Source organism: Nuphar pumila, chromosome 11 (genome assembly GCF_984573655.1).
Source record: "Nuphar pumila chromosome 11, dmNupPumi1.hap1.1, whole genome shotgun sequence".
Taxonomy (NCBI): Eukaryota; Viridiplantae; Streptophyta; class Magnoliopsida; order Nymphaeales; family Nymphaeaceae; genus Nuphar; species Nuphar pumila.
Genome location: NC_143259.1, coordinates 6,050,114 through 6,072,573, shown reverse-complemented (window position 1 = coordinate 6,072,573; position 22,460 = coordinate 6,050,114). Strand labels below are relative to the sequence as shown.

Sequence of the window (22,460 nt, the reverse complement as noted above, 5' to 3'; positions counted from 1 at the left end):
ATAATCCCCGAGCCATCGGTGCCACCATACAATGTAGCATGGGTGAGCTTCCATTGGCCACATCTGTAAGGACCACGATGGCACCAGCTGAGGTAAAGAACAGTGGTGCCATTAGCAGTAGTAGTGGCAACAAGGCTCGCCATGAGGAAGCCATTGCTTTTGTGTGTGTGTGTGTGTGTGTGTGTGTGTGTGTGAGAGAGAGAGAGAGAGAGAGAGAGAGAGAGAGAGAGAGAGAGAGAGAGAGAGATGGCAACCAAAACTAGATGCCCACAAGACTCATCACAGTGTGCGTGTAGACATGGTTGCTAGATCTCTTCCCTCTTTTTTTTTTTGAAAGGCAAGCTGGGGTTAGGCAGACTCCTACCAGTTATACAATGATACCATTGGGATTTGAACTCACAACGTTCCCAACACAAGGTGACGTGCACTAGCTGCTCCTACCAGACAAGCGTAGCCCCTGTTGGTAGATCTCCTCCCCCTTAAATAGACACAGGTGGGGAGTGATCATAGCAAGTTGGTTTCCTCTCTTTCCTCCCGAAACCCACGTTACCAAACAACAGCAGAGGGCAGATCAGAGGTCATATTTGAATTTAACCGATCAACGGTTATATTCAATCCCCCACCGCACGTCTCGCTTGGGAACCCTAAGAGTGGGGCCCACGCCCATCTTGATCAAGTGAGATGTGCGGTGGGGATTGAATATAGATAATGTGTTGGTTATATACCATATGATCTTGTCTTCCCGAGCTCGCGCACCACTGTAACCTTCAAAAACTAGGAAATATGCGACCGTTAGCAATTTAACAAAAGCAACCTAAGTTGTCATATATTCACAAAAATGGTGCAAGTTTTTGGTTATCACATTCAGTCATTTGCCTTGTCATCATTTTATGTTTAGAAAACAAGTTTGGTCCCAAAATCATTTAGAGTAATTTATAGAAACCGCTTATCAGGTATTCACAAAAAGCGACTTCAACTTTTGGTTATTATATTTAGCCTCCTGCATTTGTAATTTATATATGTTTAAAGTAGGGGTGGAAAAATCTGACCCGACCCACCCTGCCAACCTGCTTCTTAGCCGGGTTAGGGTTTGGCTTAAACGGGTTCGTGTGTCGTAAACGGGTCGACCCGCCTAACCCGTTTATTAAACGGGTCGGGTTCGTGTTAGGGGTATGCCAACCCACCAACCCATTTAATAAATGGGTTAAGTGGGTGGGTCAACCCATTTACATGAACCCGTCAACCCGCAAGAGAGCAATAGCCAACCCATGTCACCTGAGCGGCAGCCAGAGGTCACCGGCACCGCCAGCCAGCCGAAAGGCCACTGACGATGGCAACCATCCCATATTAGCATCATGATCGGGATCAAAGGAAGAAAACATTGGGCAATGCTTGGTGACTCACATCGTTTACCGATGACCAACCGACAACCTTGCAATGGCAGCCTCTGAAAGAGGTCCTTGGAGCCTTCCGTCGACGATAGCCTGGCCATCGTTGAGACCGAAGAGAGGAAAAGCTCCTTCTGCGTCTCTGATGACAACAAACTTTGTCAGCACGATGATGAACCCTGATGAGACATAGGACATCGCCAACGAGGCAATGAGCCCCGACGAGCATCCTATTAGAAAACCCCTTTCTAACAAAAAAAGGTTCTGTATCAGCAGCTACCAAAAAAAACTCGAAAACCCCTAGACGTCGTGTAATCCAGTGTCGACCCAACCCGTTTATTAAATGGGTTAACCGTGTCGTGTCGGGTTACCCATTTAATAAACGGGTTGCATTCATGTTTGCCACATCCGACCCGTTTAATAAACGGGTTGTGTTCGGGTTGAGCTATTCTGACCCGCCAACCCGACCCGATTGCCACCCCTAGTTTAAAGGTACTCTTGATCCAAAATCATTCAGTTAACAGTATTAAACGAACAAAGTGACTAAAATGCACCACCAACTGTTGGTTCAGTTTACAAAAGACCATCAGATGATATAAGATGGGTTATTAATTAATTAAAAAACCTGAATGTTTAGTGGCTTTCTGTAAATAGCTGATAGCCTGATAGGTTAAGGTGGTGTTTTGTATATCTCTAAAATGACTAACACTACTTTGATATAAGATAAGAAGATAAAAAAAGGATAAAAATGCTATTTTATACCTTAGTTCTGGACCATATAACATTGATGGCCTTTATGTTCAGATCATATGCAGTTTCAGCATGTAAGATTAAAGACAACCATGTTAATTTTGTGGAACTGAGCAAGGCTGAACTTCTATTCATCAATGATATTAGGGACAAATGTTGTGAAATCAACCCCCGTCAATACTGTAAGAACTTGTAACACGCACAAAAAGCAAGACTTGGGAGGATTTCTTTTCTTTTGGGAAATCATAAACAGAATATAGGCAACAAATGATCATTTTCCTGCATGATGCTAATACATTTTAAATAAATTAGGCTTAACTTAGATCACATACAGAGAAGAATTTTACGCCTACCCAATAAAATCTCAAATTTGATACATAAGCCACAATAACAGCTAGCAGCCAGCCCGTGGGAGATGTATTGTGTTTTCCTCCAAATTCTCCTCCATCTCTGTTATGGTGCCCCACAGGTGGTAGGAAAACAATGTAGGCTTAACTTTTAAGGTGTATTCTCATTTGATTAACCTCCACTGTTCAACGCCAATTCTCCTTCATAAGCTGAAAATTCTATGTATGCACAGTTCAAAAATTCCCTACAAAATTGGCATGCATTGGAGCATAGAAATGTCACTTTGCTGATTCCACGGGAGTAGGAGATCAGGCTCCAGATTCGCCTAGTTGGATTTCTGTTTTTTTCTTTTCCTCTCTTTTGCATCAGATTTCTTACCCGTCATGTTTGAATACATTGCACGTATCTCCATGAGTTTAGCCTTCGCATCTCGGAATGGAGCATCAGAATTTGAAGCCATCAATTGCTGTAGAATGAAGTGGAGGCAAAAAAAGAAAAAAGAAAACAATCAGCAGTTAAGATCAATCATTGCCATTATGATGGGACTTGCAGCAAGCTTTGCTCTCACCTTGAGATGATCCATAGCAGCAAGGTTGAATCCCAACGTATCTTTACACTCCTGAAAGCACGTCAAACACAGACAAGTTATTCCCATAGCAATGGCAAACCGAACACCCATAGTCAAGGTTGTTAAATGCGATGAGACGAAGCGAGGCGTTGAGCCTGCGCTTCGCCTCTGAGGCGTACGCCTCTCACAACTGGTATGGAAGTGAAGCGGTGGGAGGGGAGGCAGGGAGCGGCGGAGGAGCAGTTGGCCGGCACATGGCGGTGGATCCACCGGCACGTGGCGGTGAATCCACCGGCACGTGGCGGTGAATCCACCGGCACTTGGCAGTGAATCCACCGGCACTTGGGGTTAGCACAGCCGACGAATCGGGCGGAGGAGGAAGACTTGGGGATGAAGGAGGGGATTCTGGAGGTTGATGAGGGGCAATTTGCGCATCATAGCAACGCCTCAGTACCTTGAGCGTGTGCCTCGCCTCTGAGGCGTACGCCTCTCACAACACTGCCCATAGTCACTTGTATCATTCAAGGTAATTTCTCGGCGGGAGTTTTTCTTGGAGATATTTTCAAAAAGTGATTTTTCTTGGAAAAATCTTAGAAGCTTTAAACAATTTTAAAACTATAGACAATAATAAAAAAGACAAGAAATAATAGGTTTTGTAGCATTTTTCTTACAAAAATATAAAGAAACAATTAGAACAACTTTTAAAATATAAAAGAAACAAAAAAGATACTTAAAATATAAAAAGAATATATGTTTTTTAAAAATCTTAAAAAAAATATCACGATATTTTTATTCTGACAATATTTTGAAAATCTAAGAAAAATATCCGCTGACCTTGAAATAGCGATGATATTGCGATATTTTCAAAATATCGGTGATATCGGTGACACTGAGAACACCAACGCAAACAGGCTTTCCATCTTTGATTTTGTAAAACCTACTGATTTGAGGATAGTATTGGGTAAAGCTAATAATCTATGCCATAGGGACACACAATTTAACGTCCCCTGTCAGGGAACATAACACGTTACAACAGGTACTGACAATATTCTATTATTTTCTAATAATTTGAATAGTTTTAATAATATTTGATGATAAAAATGTTTGTATATCTTAAAATATCAAAAGATATTTTTACTTTTTTATGAGGAAACCTGTCCATGGTACCAGACCATTCCAAGTCGGTTTCAAAACCCATGTCCACCAGCCCCCTGATTAGACAAGAAATCTTCATGATCACCCCCTCACCCACTTAGGAAGACGCTCTTGGCGATTTAAGGGTGTGCACATGATTAAACAATTGGGGGATGTCCAGGAGAGAATGGACAACCACATGTCTCCCTAACAATGTGAATGAGCCCATGGTAGGCTATTTTTAAATCTGTTAAAAAATTTAAAAATTGTGTCCTCGTCTCTTACCAAAAAATTTTGCAAACTCATGTCTTGTACTCATATTGTGTCTTGCTCAAGTCGGCATCTTTGTAGCATAACAAATACCACAAACCCACTACTTCGAAGTTCGAACGAAATAACTTTTCCCAAGAGAAAACAGAAAAAAACTCCCATCCTCAACAACACCAAAGCCTTCCCCCAACCCAAACCACCCACGCAAAAAGGAAAAATCTCTCCCCAAATGAAACTGAAACTATAATTCAGAAAATAAAAGCAAGAGGTTTAGTACATCAAATGTGCAGGCTCAGTGCACATTACATTTTTATTCTCTCAAAACCTAATACCAAGAAGTCACAGAACAAAATTGAATAAAACACGGAGATCACAAAGAAAATGAAAATGAAGATAGAGAGCTTTGTGACTGATCATTCAACTGTGCACACACGCTGCTGCATACTGGACAAAAGTTAAGTTTAGATTACCTTAACCCTCTTGTAAAGCATTCCCTGAAGAAGAGTCATGACTGGTCTAGCTGTAGGTGTTGCAACCAATTGGTTATGATGAATTTGGAGGAGCACTGTGGCAATCCTGCAGACAAGCTCCACCTGTATGCAGTCATAATATAAGTAAGCAAACAAAGTTCACTAGAACAGATTTCAACCTATTAACTCATAACAGCTATGATATCCTTCAAATCTAACATTCTCATGCTTTTAATTCTCAACAGATCACAGATACACCCCACAGATGAACACACGTCCAGGCATGTACTCAGAAAACTGCGGACATTTCCCTTCATAAATTTTTTATTTGTGAAGCATATCAATGTCATATTAGGAATATTAGAAATATTAGAAACATATCACCATGAGTTAACTATTGATTTAGACTTTTGGATTCTGTAGTTAGGTGATGCCAGGGATTCTCTTCAGAAGCAAAGGGTAGCACTCCTACAGGTTCTTAGAGGTTCTGTGAAAATTTACTGAGTTATGAAACAGAAAGCATGTACAGTAAATAGCGTCCACAGCATGCATACTAATCGGCCCTGAAAAGAGATACAACCTATTCCTTTGAAACACTCATTCTCAAGCTGTTACCAACGAAATTTTTCACCCAAACTGTCAATTCTGTATCATAAATACCAATAATTGTTTTTTTTTCCAAAGTAATGATTCACGATGTTGGGATTTTTTGTATGCCTGCATGATTTTGAGTTAATGTTGTCTTTTACTCACTAATGCATGTGATGCTAATTATTTAAGGAATGGTGTCTAGTATCAAACTTATGGATTGTTATTTATGTCAGTATAGTGTATTTATACTATGTTTCCTTGTCTAAGCAGATCTTCACGCTTAACATGCAAAATAGGTAAAACTGATGATGATCTGATATGCGCAAACATATAACATTTCAACTAGAACCAATGCCCTGCCCAACAGGGGGTAATGTAAGCCCCTCCTAAGGATCAAAATGTAGCACAAGAGAGGCTCTCAGAAACACTGTGAAGCATCTGCAACATCTACATGTTAGAACATCTTCAGTCCATGTTGAGTTGGATTCCTCAAGCTGTCACAGACTTACAAGGGAGGTTAACAAACCCGAGGCAGTGAGACCTTGGCAGGAACACAATTTAGTCAATTGTGGAATCAGCAAGGGTCAACTGTTTGCAAATGGTGCATCCTGAAACTACTGTCCTTAAAACTTTGTTATGATGTGTTCAGTGGATTCCATCACCAGATTAGTATTATTCTATGTCACATGGGTGCGGGTGCGGGTGCGGGTGCCGGTGCCGGTGAGGCGCAATTTCAAATATTTTGGACGCGGGGACTCGGCTATATATATATATATATATATATAGTAAACAATTAAAATTAAGGTAAACACATCTATGGGCCATGGTTAAAGGAAAAAAAACTTGAAACTATGACCTTATGAAATGGTCCATAATCTGTACTGGTCCAATTTTTGAAATGACCCCTTTACTATAGCATTCACATCTTTGTGATCTGTTCAGTTTTGACATTCAAATGTTTAAACTTTATATGTTAACAGTTGCACAGACTGTGCAATGCAGTGACTGTATATATATATTTTTTAAAAAAATATATATAAAAAATTATTTTTTTGTACTAAAAATGGATATTTTTGGACTCAGTCAAAGTTGACTGAGTCCAAAATGTGGACAGACTCAGCCTTGACTCGTTGACCAAGTCTGACTCGGCATTGACCGAGTCCGGGCCGAGTCCGAAGCCGCACCAGTGTCCGCACCCGTGTCGGGGTGTGTCGACTCGGGTGCGGCACCTCCCTAGCCGAGGCCGTGTGACATAGGTATTATTATATTATATTCACATGAAGTCTGGGAAGTTGAAATCTCACAATTGAGAGAAAAAAAACCATATCACTTAGTTGCAGCGCATTCAGTGAATTTGTAGACAATCTGCTCATAACATACAAACAGACCCGACCCATGAGGGTTGTGTTAGAAAAAACATGCAACCCATCCCTCAACTCATTTCTTTCAACCTGAACTACATTAAGTCAACTAATTCAACCATTCAAGTGTGACGGAGATATTTTAAAGAGTCTCTCCTGACCTAAAGTACTTCCAAATCAGCCATAATTATGGATGTCATCATGATACAAAATAAATATAAGTTCATCAAGCCAGGGTGTTACAATGTAGAGGCATTTTAGAATGCAAATCATTCTGAACGCCAAGCCAAATCACTTCTTGATCGAGGCAATAAGTTTATACAACTAGGCTAAACCTATTTAGTACATATATCTAGAATTCCTTTGAATAGAAGGATTAAAGGGATGCCTAATCAACTATGGAAAGACACTAAGACAGAAATATAGCTGCTTTACAGTATTACATTCACAGACATCATTCTTGAGAGCTTCTCAGCAAGGTAAGTTTCTTTGGAGTTTTTCAAAAAAGATGCACATTGTGATCTCTCATACTAGTCATGTAATGCAGATGTTTTGTTGTATGTGAATCAATTTGAGTGGAAGTTACAGTAAAACTATATGGTTGAGTCTTTATTGTTATGCTACTGTGGAAATAAGGACATAATTTATGAAAAAAAACAAAGGCTATAAAACTTTGAAATTTTCAGATTTCTAATGTTGGGGAAAAGACTCGAAAATTGTAAATATCATAAATATCCCTCAAAGATATCTAGAGCACTCTACTGAATCCTTTGAGTGCTTATTGTCAATGAGGCCCCTTCATCCTACAGGACCAGCTTGTGATCTCTCATACTAGTCATGTAATGCCAGATGTTTTGTTGTATATGAATCTATTTGAGTGGAAGTTACAGTAAAACTATATCGTTGAGTCTTTCATTGTTATGCTACTGTGGAATTTGCTTACCGGATTCAATTTGACTTTAAAACATCAATCTCTTTCTGTGTGCATCTTTCAGAACTATTACTACTACATTGTTGTGATTTTCAAGCTCTCTCCACTGAAAAATAAATTTAGAGTAAAAGACTCTACTGCACAAAAGTAAAGATTAGCAAAAGTTCCACAAGCTCAAAATTCATTCTTTTCCTTTTTTCTTTTTTTCAGTTGTTACCTATGTGTTGCATAGGTGCAGGCGTGGTTGCATCTGCAAAATGTGACATGGAAATTTTAAAAAAACATGTGTGGGGGTGCTGATATATATACTGGAGAATTCACGTATAGGCACCTAACTTATGGCAAAATAACTTGACGTTTAACTGCCTACTTTGTAAACTTTTCATATAAACGCCTGTCTTTTCAAGAAATTACTCATGTATCCACCTTAAGCTACTTTTTCTATCACTTCACTTTGTTGACTATAAATAACACTTTAGTCATTTCTTTTCTTTAAATGACTGAATGCTACTTTTTGTAGTTGTCATGCAGTTAAAGGTCAAATAAATAACTTTAGCAAGAGTTTGATTATTTAGAATGACACTTTTAACAATTTCTTTTATTTAAATGATTGACACTTTGTGTAGTTGTCAAACGGTTAAGGCCAAATAAGTAATTTTAGCAAAAAAAGTGATATGTGTGATCATTTGAGCAATTTGTTGAAAACATAGGCACCTAAGTGAAAAGTTTTAAATAGTAGGCAGTTAAACATAATTTTTTCATAAGTTAGGTGCCTATATGTAAAATTCCCATATGTATTCCATAAAATGATTTTACAATTATGCAATTATAAGTTTTAAGTTTTTTAAACTTGGACATCAAAGCCAAAATTAGACCGAATTTGTCAGGTGCAGGGGACCGCACCCGAGACTTGTTGAACTGCACTTGGGCATGTTGGGTGCCAGACCCGCACCCTCTCCTGTGTTGCACCGTGTCGACATGGGTATTTTGGGGGTGCAGAAGCACACGTGTCACATAGGTTCTTACTAATGGTGTGCATAACAAATGCACGCTTGGCAGCAGAAATCAAAAGCATATGAAAAGGACTAAATTGACTTTATCTAACCCACATAACCCTGCCCATAAAAGTAGGGTTCAACAGTCGAGAGGCAAACAATGACTATAGCAATAGATGGAATTTTTATTGCAAGCAATGAATATAGTGCAATGGAATTTTCATTAGAGACTCACCTTATCAGGGTATGAAATCCAGTCTTTCAAGTAGGACATAAGTCTTAATGCATCTGTGAAAGGTAACAACTGCAAATAAAAAGGGCACTTACTAATATGGTCAGTGTTCTTCAATAGCCATGCCAGTAATTCATAAATGAGTCAACCAAATTAAATAAATAAATAGATAAACATTAAAAATGCAATTAAAGGGTATGTATGTTGAATCTTTATCAGGTATAATCAAATCAACATTATACAAGAGGTGATATCAGGATATCTGTATGTGACTATCAGTCGCAATTACATGGAAAACAATCAGTACCTGGTTTGAACTTTGAAGCAAATTGACAGCTTAATTCAAAAGTGCAGAATAGAAAATGAACCACTTTTTAATGCAGATGCAGGTTAGTAGAATCAGTCCAAAGAAATTACAGACACAAGTAGAAAATACACTTCATGGGATTGCTGACCTATGACCATCAACAATCACTTACAAAGTCTAACCAAGTCGTAAATTCGTAATCAGAAGAATTAGTTCTTCTAGCTATGAATCATTTGTCCACAACAAAGTCAATTACTAACTTCACTCTGATATTGATGGTGAAACTAACAACAAATAGGCATGATTTTAATTCAAATGATCCTACCCATTGCATCCGATTCATTAGACACTGGACCCTGGTGGTTATGTTGTTGCTACTTGCAAATCAGGTTTTATTAAGCTTATCTTTTATTCATCGCGGATTAAAAATGGCAGCTAACAATAGAATTATGTCATGAAGTAATGGGAAAAAGGAAGACATAAAATCTATACAAAGCAGCTTAATCGTCCAAATCAAAATACTGAACCTTTGAAAATTCTCTACACAATTTTAGACAGATGATAAGTACATGTGCACTTACCAGAAGCGCCTGTACTAGATCATTGGTATGAACTGAAGAAATAGCACGGAGAACATAGGCAGACGGAGAAAGACCAAGCATCATGACATTAGGTTGGAGAACAGATGCCCTTCCAGCTTTTAGATCCTCCTGATAATAGCATCAGAGAGAGAGTGAGAGAATAAGAACCTACCAAGATGAAAAAAGGAAACCAAAAGCATCTGCTAGATGAAAAGAGAGACCAAAAGATCGCCCATTTAGAAATTTCCACATTTCCCATGCTGACAACATGGAGAATTAAAAATTTATTTCGTATTATCACCTTTTGAAATAGCAAAATACCTTGTGTTGAAGAATACGTTGAGCTTCCACCTCTGCCATATCAAGAGCATCAATAAGTTTGTCTGTTGAATTAAGAGTCTCCTGTGTCTGCTTGCTTGCTAAGCCAACAGCTCCTTCTTCTGGAAGTTCCTCCTTGGGAGCATATAAACCCTCTACCGTATCATCTAAGCCAGATTCAAACATTTCTTCCAACCTTTTTTCTCTCTCTTCCTGCAAAAGACAGGTACAATCAGTCCTCCAATAAATGCATGATATAAATACATATGACTGAGTGCCCAACAACTAGAGAAAATAACCTCAATGAAAAATGGCTCTTCAGTTCGATCCCAACGACGGATGGATCGATCACTAGATCCTGTGACAAGAAAGTCACCATGATCGCTAATTGATAAGCACCACACTGCAGCATGATGCCCCTCAAGAGTTAAAAGCAATTCAAATTTATCCGCATCCCAATACTTTACCAACCGGTCTTTTCCAACACTAAATACATAATGTGTGTTACGCACAAACTGCACAGCTGTGACACTGTTTGGCACAAAAGAACTGTCAATAAATCACGAATTCGATCAAAGTAACTTACAGTGGTCCTAAGCAAAAGAACCAGATTACCTGTCTGCATGTGCAAAAATGGATTTATGACAGTCCCCAAAATCCAAACCCCAAATCTTCAAATTTTTGTCACCAGATCCACTAACTAGCAAATCACCATCCAATGAGATATCCATGCAAAGAACTGGGAGACTGTGGCCATAAAGAGAAAGAAAGAACTTCAAAGAATCCATAAAGAAAACCTGCCAGATGTCAGCACAACCATGAAGATAACCACAAGAAGGAAAATATTACATTAAAGAGAAGTAGATAGAATTCAGGAGCAGCTCAAACCAACACCTTTTCCAGATTCAAGACAGTGACAGCATAAAAAAAAAGGAAGAAAAATAATTGGGATGGAAAAAACCAAAGAAACTTCATGTAACTCTATCCTTCATTCAACCAATTAACTGAAATAAAGAATTCAACCATTTTGTAGATTAGCATTGAAAGGGGTCCAATAATCACTTTAAGTACCCAACCAAGTTTGAAATTTGATCAATATGCACACTGGGGAATTAAGAAAACAATATACCTATTATTAAGTAAACTAGAGAACCATTGAAGGCAAAATCAGCAATCAAAGAAATAAAAGGGTCCCAAGCAATAAAATAATAATGTTCAGGTTTTCTTTTTTGAGAACAATAAAACTTATTAAAGATATAGAAAATAAAGCAGCAGTGAGTTATTGTTAACATGAAGATAAACACGTGTTAATAATTGGGGCATTTTCAGTGGTGTTATTATGTTGATTGCAATCATTGCATAGGTTGGGTATGTTGTAACTTGTAACTGCACACTTTGTTCGGTTCATGTATACCAGTGTCATATGCTGTAATTTATTTTTGTTTTTATCATTGTTTGTGATCTGACCAAATTAGGACTTCATTATATTCACAACACGTCCTCTCACCTTGAAACATTGTTAGAGGTCAAGGGACATCTGCTGCACAATCTTTTTCCCATTAAATGTCATCAAGATACCAAGATTTACATGGCATCACAGCCACATATATCAGTGACTTTCCCCTTTTCTTGGTAATAACAATGCTTAGCTCAGTTCCTTGCTTTCAGTAAGCACAGGCTCATTTATTGATGATAAAGTTACCGTGGGAAAAATACGAAAAAAATAGACCTGGGACCTGTTAATCATATACAAATTCTCAAGATGCTACAAGGAGTGATGAATCTAAAATAATCTGTGCTCTAGAGAAAGGGAAGACCTTGGCCGAACTGATTGCTGATTACCAATACTAGATTAGTACTATGCTATGTCACATAGGTGCGGGTGCGGGTACGGCGATGCTGCACTTTAAAAAAGCTTGGGTGCGGGGGTGGGAGAGGGTATATATATATATATATATATAATTTTTAATATTTTAATATATATATATATATAACTTATCCATAAAGCAAGCTCCCAATGAAAAAAACTGTTTTTCACCAGAAATAAAAAAATTAGGATCCAAATTTAGAAGCAAAAAAATCATACCAAATCAAGATCCAATTAGTTAATCGGGTATGTAGCCTAATCGGGTTACCAGTGGATTCAGCCATTCAACATTAAAATAATTGCTTGAAATTAGAGCAAACTTCTCCCCATTTAATGCAGAAATTCATTCTCTTTTTTTATTAATGCATTTATGACAAAGTTCTGTAAAAAGTATAAAAGAATGTACATGGCTCATCTTTTTATGACAAAGCTGTGTAAAAATAGTAAAAGAATGTATGTACAGCTCAGAGCATTTAATGCACAACATTTTTGGGACGTTGGGACAAAACTTCAAATATTTTTAAAGTGAAGCATCTTTTTTTACCCTTTGTAAAAAATATAAAAGAATGTATGTGGCTCAGCTTTTTATGACAAAGCTTTGTAAAAAGTAAAAACAATGTGGCTCAAAGCATTTAATGCACAAGTTTCAAAACTTTGTAAAATACGTGGCTGAAGCTGAGACAAAATTTTATATATTTTTAAATAATCCTGGGTGCAGGTTGACCGCACCCAGGGTCACATTGACCGCACTGGGTGCTGCACCCGCACCCACGTCGCATCGCGTCGAAGTGGATGCGGTGGCCTCTATGCCGGGTCCCCGTGACATAGGTACCATGTGTAAAGCATAAGATTCTTGTCTTCCTATGATACACAAGTGCAAACAGATGAAAGAAATGATAACACGTCAAAAATATAAAACAGTTTCAACAAGCTTACTGCAAGAAGAAGTTCAAAGCTAGTAAGATAACAAGTATAGCATAAAACATAAATATGTAAAATGACTACATAAGATGGCAATATTATAAGGGGATATGGGAAGCAAGTAGTTTTTTCAAAGAAAGTGCTCCAACGGGCACAGATGAATCTTATACGAACCTTAATTGTGGAGTCTAAAAGAGCAACAGCAATATATTTAGAATCATGGCTAACCCTGACTACAAGGGCATCATCATTCATCTTCAAAGTCCTTGTGTGATGCACAGTTAATTGCTTAGATGCCTGCACAGAAAGAGCAAAAGAATAAAAGATAAACCGAAGGAGAAAGTGAGCATGAGCCATTGAGTCTGAAATAGTCTACAACAGTAATGACCTAAATTAAACAAATATCCAGCATCATAAAAACAAAATTTATGATATCAAACATGAAGAATAGAATAAGAAGCTGTGGTCACTGATATGCATGTCCAGAGAAGTACATAACAAACTGCTTGATACAAGGCTACAAGCATGTGAACACATACATATTCAGAGAAAAGGACTAGTTCTTCCTAATCATATAACATAATAACTAATAAGAGAGTCTCAACTTTATCCAACACAACACAGGAAATATTATTCCAGATTATCCATTATATTACCCTCACAAGATTCTTGTGGTCAAATAGCATTATTTTCCAGTTTCCTCTCTAATGGATTTTGCCTTATTCCAATGTAAATATTCTCACTCATGACCAAAGATTCAAAATGGATAGGCCATTGACCCATGAAAACGTCTATGCTTGAGGTAAAGTGAAAAGGTTTTCACTTTCAAATGAGCAACATCTGGTCAATTGTGAATGCCCAAAGTGTGTCTATAACCATTGCCTCTCTCCAATGTACAAGCAACATCAGTTGTAACGATCACCCTGCATATTTGTTTACTATGAGAAAAACATTTGCACCTTCCTGATTCAAACTGCTCAACCAACTTTCTAACAAACAAAGCTGTTTACAGTTCATAGTAAAGGCACTCAAAAAAACTTTGAGCAACTATTGGACAATTGATGAAGTTCTCAACCCACCAAAAGTATGGTAATTTCCAATATATGAAGAAATTATATTGCATTGTAATATATGAAGAAAAGCAATTCCATAATCACAAATATTGGTGATATTTCATATTTGTCATGGAAAAAATGCAATAAAATACCAAACCAATATATATATATATATACACACACGTTTTAAATGACATTCTTAAAATACTGTGATATTTTAATTTCTCACAAATTTATCATGTTTTTCTTATCAAAGCACGATAAACAATCCTCAAAAGGCACTCAAACATTAAAAAAATTGTGTTACATCCCCTACATTATATTCAGCATTAGGGCATTATCATAAACACCCCACATGCGATATTCAGCAGTAATGGCAGTTTTACATACACCCTTATGCTTTCACAATTCCCGTGAAAATTATTGAAAACTATTTGGTGGGGGGGGAGGTGTTTGAGCAGCAAGGCCTTCTATTAGCCAAGACATGGGCCCCTTCCCCTCCCACCATCAATATGGGACTAAGTAAACAATAGGCTTCATTGTGCAGTTTCAACACTACTTTGAGTGGATTTCTTAAAGATGCTTAAAAAGAATACTCAGTGTTGTACAGGTATAAATAATAAGCATTCACAACTAACTAATGAATATTAAACCACAGTTAACTATGAATATCCAAGATTTTCCCAGTATTTTTCCAGAGAAAAGGGAGTAGTTTCAATTTATCCCAAGGATTTCTCCTGCCAAGAAAATGCCAAGAACAAGACTCGCAACTGATCAATATTGCAATGTCCTATCATAAACTACTAGACACATAATGCAGAAAAAAATTGCCATACAGCACCTAAGATAAGTGAATAGGTTCACTAAGAAATTTACTTAACTAATAACTAGGCAAAACACTCACATGTCCATCTCTCTCTACAATTTGATACTCCCAAAATTTAACGTCATGATCAGCACTGCTGGTGATGAAACCACTCCTATCTGGAGTTGATACAATTGAACGGACAGCATCAGTATGTGCTTCAATTACTTCAGTACGACTGCTGCTTCCAATATCAATAACTTCTAATGTTCCACTTTTGGTTCCAATTAGTGCAAATCTGTTTCCTGGAACAAATATACTGCATAAACCATATCCAGATTCGATAGTGCGAAGACAAGAACCACTACTAGGATTCCAAATCTTTACAGCATCATGACTTGTTGACATTAACAGTGTGTTTTCTGAGCTAAGTGCAACACTCCGAATATCAGAACGATGCCCAGGGAGGTAAACTGTGTGAACTTTAGTTGACGAGCTACTCTGAACTGAATAAACCTCTATGGTGTTATTATTTAAAGATAATGCTATGGCTGCCAGAAAAGGATTCTTCGGAGCAGCTGGACAGAATGACAGGGAGCAAATTTTCTTTTTCGTTTGCAAAGTTTGCAAAAATCTGAAGACATCAGAAACTACAGGAATAGGAATAGCAACATCATCTTTTGATACAAGAGCCACGTCCCCACTTTCAGTCAACGCTGTCACCTTTTTATTCAAAAGCTTCTCCTTCTTGCGCTGAACTCTTTTTTTGGCTTTTCGCTTAGCTTCACCATCATCAAGAACCCGGAATAGCTCTACTGTCTTTCCTGCCACTTGGCAAGCAAGAAGATTCCCAACCTTATTAAATCTTATGGTTACTACTCTATCCTTGCTTTGCCGCTTGATTTCTCCAAACTGCTTTAGTATTTCCCATTTGTTTATGCCAGATTCAATATCATTACCAGAACTATCTTTTGTAGGCAAACAAGATCTTCCATCTTGAGACTCGCATTGTATCTTGTAAAATCGAAGTTCCTGGTCAGCTGATCCAGTAACTATATACCGCTCTTCTTGATCAGCATCTAAAGACCAAATTTCACTATGATGAGCACCAATTATTTGCACGCAGTGCTGGGTATCAAGGTCCCACACCCTTGCAAACTTGTCCTTTGAGCAGCTTACAAGTTTTTTACCAGAATCTAGGAAAACTAGATCAGTTACCTGCAGCACATCAAAAATAAGATCATCACAATGTTAATCGAACACACCAAATGACAGTAGTAAGATACGAGGCAAGAGGTTACAACCTTACTATTAAAGATCCAACCCTTTGAAAGATACTATCCTATAAAATAATCAGAGAAATTAAAATGAGGACCTGATCCATGTGCCCTCGAAGACGAAAAAGCCCTGCTTCACCAACAACATCCCATACAATAATGTCTTTATCTTTGCTTCCTGATGCAAGCAAAGATCCAGCCTTGTTGTAGCGCAGAGCTGTAGTGCTGCCTTTATGCCCGTTCAATGTGGTTTCACAGGTACCTCTTATGAAATCCCAAATCCTTATGCACCCTTCTGCATATCCACATGCTACCTGTAAAATAATGGAACCTTTAAATTGTCTAAAAGATTTCATAAAGCATTACGGGAGATACCTAGAATTTGAAGGCCTACTTAAATAACTGGACCCAGATGTTATACAAGTTGGGCATTAAAATGTCCATCACATGGATACCAGATTATTACCCTCTAGACTGAACCTAATGCTCCATAGGTAATGTGCATTACCGTTCATCAGCAGGAGTATATGAAGTTCCACTAAATACTAAAAATAGATAAGCATTATCAACAAACAATTTGAAATGGACATGTTCTCATTGGAAAACCTTGGTCTAGGCTAGGTCATCTCGAGTTGAAGTTCAATATATCAGCAACTTGAATTTCAGGATTCTATTTAACATGAATCTTTATTCATGCTTCTGCAGAACAAGATTGTGTCTTTTCTGCTTTCTTTTTTAGTATGATTATGCCATTACTGAAAAAGGAAACAACAAACAACTTTGTTATGAACCATTGCACCTACAACTTTTACACTCCATCTCCACTCAACCAGCTTTATCAGTAGCCAGAACTATCCAACTTCCACACCCCATCTATATCTCAATCAAATGATAATTGAATTTCCAACGAGGCATTTACTCAAGGTGCCCTATTGTAGCAAACATTTCATATACTATCAACATCGTGAGCGTGAAGCGTTTCATAGGGTCACTGTCTGCAAATCTGTGTATCCTGCAATTAGGTTCAGTTGGCACAGCCCTATGGGCAACACACCATGTTTCGTCTGCACCAAATCCAACCCAGTTGCATGGAATTCTCTATTGTACCTTCAATTCCCCAATTGAACTTGATTGAACAACCAATTCAATGGAATCAAGTCCATATCCGATCGCCTAACAACAATCTCCATCGATTCGTGTAACAGCGGATGGGATCGAAAGGAATACGAGAAAAAGTGCAAGGATGGGATCGAAAGGCGATGGTTACCGCGGAATCGGACGAAGGGGAGCAGGCGATGGAGGTAACGGCGGCCTTGGGACCCTTGGAGGAGGAAGAGGAGGAGGCGAGGGCCTTGACGCAGAGGCCCTGCTTGAGGTTCCAGACGCAGAGCTGCTCGAGGGCGCCGGTGAAGAGAAGCTTCCCGCCGTTGTCGTAGCAGACGTTGGGCTCCACCGACGCCACCACCCCGAAGGCAGCCGCCGGCTCGTACCTCAGGTACGCCTTCACCATCTTCTCCTTTTACTTCTTTGACGCCTCGCTGTTTTGTTTGGAGCGCGCAGGCTCAGTGAAGCGCGTGTAGCAGAGGGTTTAGGGTTTTCCTTCCCTTCTTACTCGAGAGGAGGGTAGGGGCGGAGTTCGGGTTTGGTCGGACCTCCAATCCGAATCCGATTGATAATTCTTGGATGTGGGTTGTGGAACTTAAAATAAGATCCAAATTGCTGCAGGGTCGGATTCATCCGACACGTTTTTTTGTGGTCTGAGATTGGGTTTAGATTTTGGGATGCACTTCTCGCTTATATTTGGGCTTGGATCAGGGTCAAATCCAACCAATTTGTACTTTTTGTCTGTAGATTTTGAATATCAATAGACCAAGCTACAACTTTATTTATATATAGTCACTAGAATATGAGAACTAACCGGAACAACGATTTTCATAGATTTTGTTGTTCTTTTCTCTTCTCATGAATCTAATTTGGTTTTATAAGAACCCACTATTAAATCATTAAATTTTGATGCATAAACTAGATTTTTTTATGATTTTAAAATCAATGGCTCATAATCTTCATAAATATCCAAGCATTCAAAAATAGCATTTTTCATTCAAAATACACTATCTATTCCTAACAAATTCATCATGTCAAACACATCCACATGGTTTGATTTGCAAAAAAAAGTGTAGGAAATGCTAGTATTTTTAATTCTCATAACACAGTGACTCAACAGTTTGTGCATCTAATAGCATGCACAATTGGTTTAATCTTTCAAGTAAAATGTCAAATGAGGGCAGACAGAGGTTAAGGAAAAGGGCATATAAATCAAGGTTGTGTTTCATTTTTGGGTGCTCTAATTTGATTTTTGGTTTCATTTTCTTGGTAATGCCTCTTTCCTTTTTTTTCATGATTTGGGTTCTTGTTTTTGCATGCCTTCTCTCTAAGTATGATGGTGGAATGTTGGTGTTTTGTGACTAGGGTTGAGTTGCTGCTGTTTAGGAAAAGAGTTGGAGTTTTAGTTGAGATTCAAAGTAGAATTAAGCATAATCTCAGTTGAGATTCAGTGTAGGATTGCATGTGGCATGATTGACAGTGTCACTTGTTCTCAGAGGTGTTGTGAGCATTTCAGAATTGCTGCTTCACTTCACTTCTGTTGTCAATGATGGTTAGTAGGTAGCAGGGAAGACAATACTATTTGATGGCTCTTCTTTTATAAACTTTCAGTTGGGAGTGTAATTTTGAGGGATTGATCCTTCTTTCCGATTTTACCTTGTATTCTAAGGACCCTTTTCCATTTGTTGGGGGAGCTTTGAAGCATTTTGCTATGACTATGATTTGTTGGAGGGCAACTCCTGGCTGTGGTGGTTGTGAATTTTATGATGAATACTATGCTTTTTTCTGTTAAAATGAAAAGAATAATATATAACATTAAATTTGGTGAAAACTGAAAAAAAAATCTTTAAACAACTAAAAAAGTTATTTCAAACATTTTGGTGAAAACTGAAAAGTCTTGTGATCCTTGTAGAAGAAGTGCAAAAAGAGAGTAGCATCTAATAAGCTTCATTATTGTACCCAAAGAACATTCCTTCTATTGTAAAAAGAAACCAGAAGGCAAAATTAGAATATAGTATGAATTCTAATGCTTCATGTAGAAAACTAAAACATCCAAAAAGAAGGGGAGAAAATTTTTGTGGGTTCAATGAAGTAATCAAAGAATCAATGAAGTAACCAACTTGTTTGGTAGGAGCCGTTAGTGCATGTCACATTTTGCTCGGACGTTGCAAGTTCAAAACCCAATGGTACATTGTATAACTGTGGGGGTCTGCCTAACCCCATCTTGCTTATAAAAAATGAATCTTTGAAGTTTTGATATAAGATTAGACTTGGCAAGCACTGCTGCAGACAACTGGATAACATGAGAATGTTTGGCACTGGATATTCTGGAGGGTGGAGTCTGTAGTCTTTGATAGTGCTGCATATAAAACCATACCCCGCTCCATATATTAATTGGATTCTTTGAGTCAAAATGATGTTGATTCATTGAATAATCGGTTTATATTTCAAAGAATTTATAAGGTGACCATGTATTGTGATTGTCCTTCACATACGAAACCTACTAGCAATAATCCAAATCCATAATATGGCTTGATAATAGTGAGAACCCAAAAAATAAAAGAGGGCACCTTGGTACCTCAACAGGTAAAATTTTATATGTTTTTAATTTTTAACAAAAAAAAAATCAATATCCCAAAATCTTTCTATGGCTAATAATAGGTGGAGGGCTGATATCCTTTCACCATCCAAGGATCACCATATGAAATGCCCTTAGCTTTAATCTTTCAAGTAAAATGTCAATGGAGGGCAGACAAGCAAATGCCAAAATGGGCATGTGCTCTCGAGCTTGAACAAGCTGCAAAAGAAGCAAAGTTAGTCAATTTACTGTACTATGAACCTATAATTAGTTGCAAATAAGTTTCATATTGTCACATGATTGATGATCAATTGATTATTGCAAACTCAAAGGACAATGTCATGGTTAAGCTCATACCATACATAGAAATAATCATAGAAAATATCACATGACTATGTAAAAAATAACCCATATCATTAGTAAAAAATATTATACTTGAAAATGAAGAAAAATATGAAAAATAACTTTTGTCTGAAAACCTTCATTCTTAGAATGATGAAAAGATCCATATGATTATGTGAAAAATAATCCATAGTTCATATTTGAAAAATGAATGATTAAAAACCCACGTGACCAGGTAAACAAAATATAACATGTGAGAAAAATATGAGAAAAATATAGTACCTAGATATTGATATAACTCAAAAAATTGTGCAGATTTATTTGGTGCATGTATTGTCATGAAGTGTTATATGATACAATGTGGCATATGGCAAGTGAGAGATATTCAATCCTAGTATGAATCCAGTGTAACCATTGGGTCCTACACATAGAACCCATATCTTATATGTTGGATTCAGGTATTGAATCTAAAATAAATTATTGAATCTCATAAAAGAATCTAATGACCCAGATTAGTGAACCAAAAATCGTATGACCCACTTAGATAGCACCAAGGAGAGAGTGCAGGCGAAACCCTTAGAAAAAGATGCTATGAGGAGAAATAGTGAAACCATAAAAAAATGGAGCAAAAATGATTTAAAATTTTATTATGGGTTCCTCACAAGATTCAACAATCTATTATGACATTCATGGCATTAAACCATGAAGTCTTAATATATTTTAAAACTTGGAACAATTAGGGCACGTTTGCAATGCTATGTTATTATAGGATTGGCTTGCCATCCCGTCAATGCAAGGCACAATCATAGTACTTTCTTAAGTTTACTAAAACATGACAAAGTACAAGTTGTGATTGTGTTTCCCATTTTAAGTGTTCTTCCCTTTGATCTTATGAAAGTTGGATGTAAAAGGAGTGCATACCATGTAGGAGTGACCCATCAGAGGCCACCCATGGTTTTAGCCGTTCATTTTGCAAACTGCAGATGCCCTTAATCTAAGGATGCATTTAAAAGCGAGAAAATGATAAGAAAAATGCAAGTAAAAAAGAAAAAATGACAACTTTTTCAACCATAACAAACAAGATAAACATTTTATAAGAAATTTTTTTCTAAAAAAAATGATTTTCCAAGTGAGAATTTTTTCTATCAAAAATTATTTTTTATTAGGGTAACCATTCACCCATATCATCCCATGAGCAGCCAAAAGAAGAGCTTCCTTTGCATTCATCTTCGTCCTGCCCACTACTATTTCCAGGTCCCTCACTCTCTTGAGTGTGGTCAACTAGGGCTGATCAACCCTCTCTCTTCGAGAGGGGCTGATCCCCCCACTCTCATTTTTCTCTTTTTTTTTTTGTTTCGTTTTTTATCATAGTACACAAACTAGTGAAAAAAATTATTTAAAAAAGTTATCATATCAAAAGTTCTCATAATCAAAATTTTTATCCCAAGAATTTTTCTTACTTTCAAACGTGTCTTAAGGCATCAATGACTGAGAAAAAAAATATGAGACCCATTTACGAGATGTTGAGTCCAAACATGGTATTTTGGATATTGAGTCCAACTTCGACATTAATTAGGGCTACGTTTGTTTGGCCCCAAATTGATATTGGATTCTCATAATTGTCAGAATCCAATATGCACAAACAAATTTCTACCAGTTTTTAAAAACTAAAGAAAAGGAATAACATGTGAAAAGAGACACCCTTGACATATTTCCCCAAACACGTGAAAGTTGCCCAATGTGATTCCAAATCACGTGCTTCATTTTCACTCTTGCACCATTTGCACGTTTGCATCATTTTTTCACATTACAAACAAGGGCATTTGAAAATTACCCATATATATATATATATATATATATATATATATATATATATATTTGATTTATTTATTTTTCATGTGAAGGAACTATATATTTGTCCCAACACTTATTAGTCAAAGATACTACTCTCAACAACCTCTCGTTTTTACCTAAAAGTCGTCATATGCAGACAGGATTCAGTCTGCTATTTGGATTTAGATCCAAATATATGAATCATACTAAATCTTTAAGTGGAGATCTGCATACCTAGCTAAGTGGATCGGCTTAAGACTTTCAAGTCCAAGAAGGTCAAGAGTTCGATACCTAAGGTGTAGGGGTGGCAATGGGGTCGGGTTGGCGTGTCAGCATACCTCAACCCGAACCCGACCCGTTTATTAAACGGGTCGGCTGTGGCAAACACAAACCCGACCCGTTTAATAAACGGGTAACCCGACACGACCCGCCAA

At 37.6% G+C, this 22,460-nt stretch overlaps 1 protein-coding gene across 1 annotated transcript; it reads right to left on the bottom strand.

The window, feature by feature from the left end:
• Positions 1-2,362: 2,362 nt before the first annotated feature.
• On the bottom strand, positions 2,363-17,751 carry LOC149821760 (transducin family protein / WD-40 repeat family protein). Its single transcript, XM_089980059.1, has 12 exons — positions 17,437-17,751; positions 16,268-16,483; positions 14,992-16,110; positions 13,207-13,329; positions 10,860-11,041; positions 10,544-10,775; positions 10,248-10,457; positions 9,927-10,055; positions 9,042-9,110; positions 4,929-5,051; positions 3,055-3,105; positions 2,363-2,952 (listed from the first exon to the last, which is right to left on the bottom strand). The coding sequence occupies exons 1-12, from the start codon at positions 17,677-17,679 to the stop codon at positions 2,812-2,814; spliced, it is 2,838 nt and encodes a 945-aa protein (XP_089836185.1). The 5' UTR covers positions 17,680-17,751; the 3' UTR covers positions 2,363-2,811.
• Positions 17,752-22,460: the final 4,709 nt, after the last annotated feature.

What these genes read in the sequence shown, in the direction of transcription:
- LOC149821760 (XM_089980059.1), bottom strand. Translation starts at nt 17,679, where the DNA reads ATGGTGAAGGCGTACCTGAGGTACGAGCCGGCGGCTGCCTTCGGGGTG. An exon ending in TTGTAGAGAGAGATGGACAT is followed by an intron (nt 13,330 to 14,991) that starts GTGAGTGTTTTG and finishes CTTTCTGTGCAG; the next exon opens with GCATCTAAGCAATTAACTGT. An exon ending in TGCTTTACAAGAGGGTTAAG is followed by an intron (nt 3,106 to 4,928) that starts GTAATCTAAACT and finishes ACGTGCTTTCAG; the next exon opens with GAGTGTAAAGATACGTTGGG.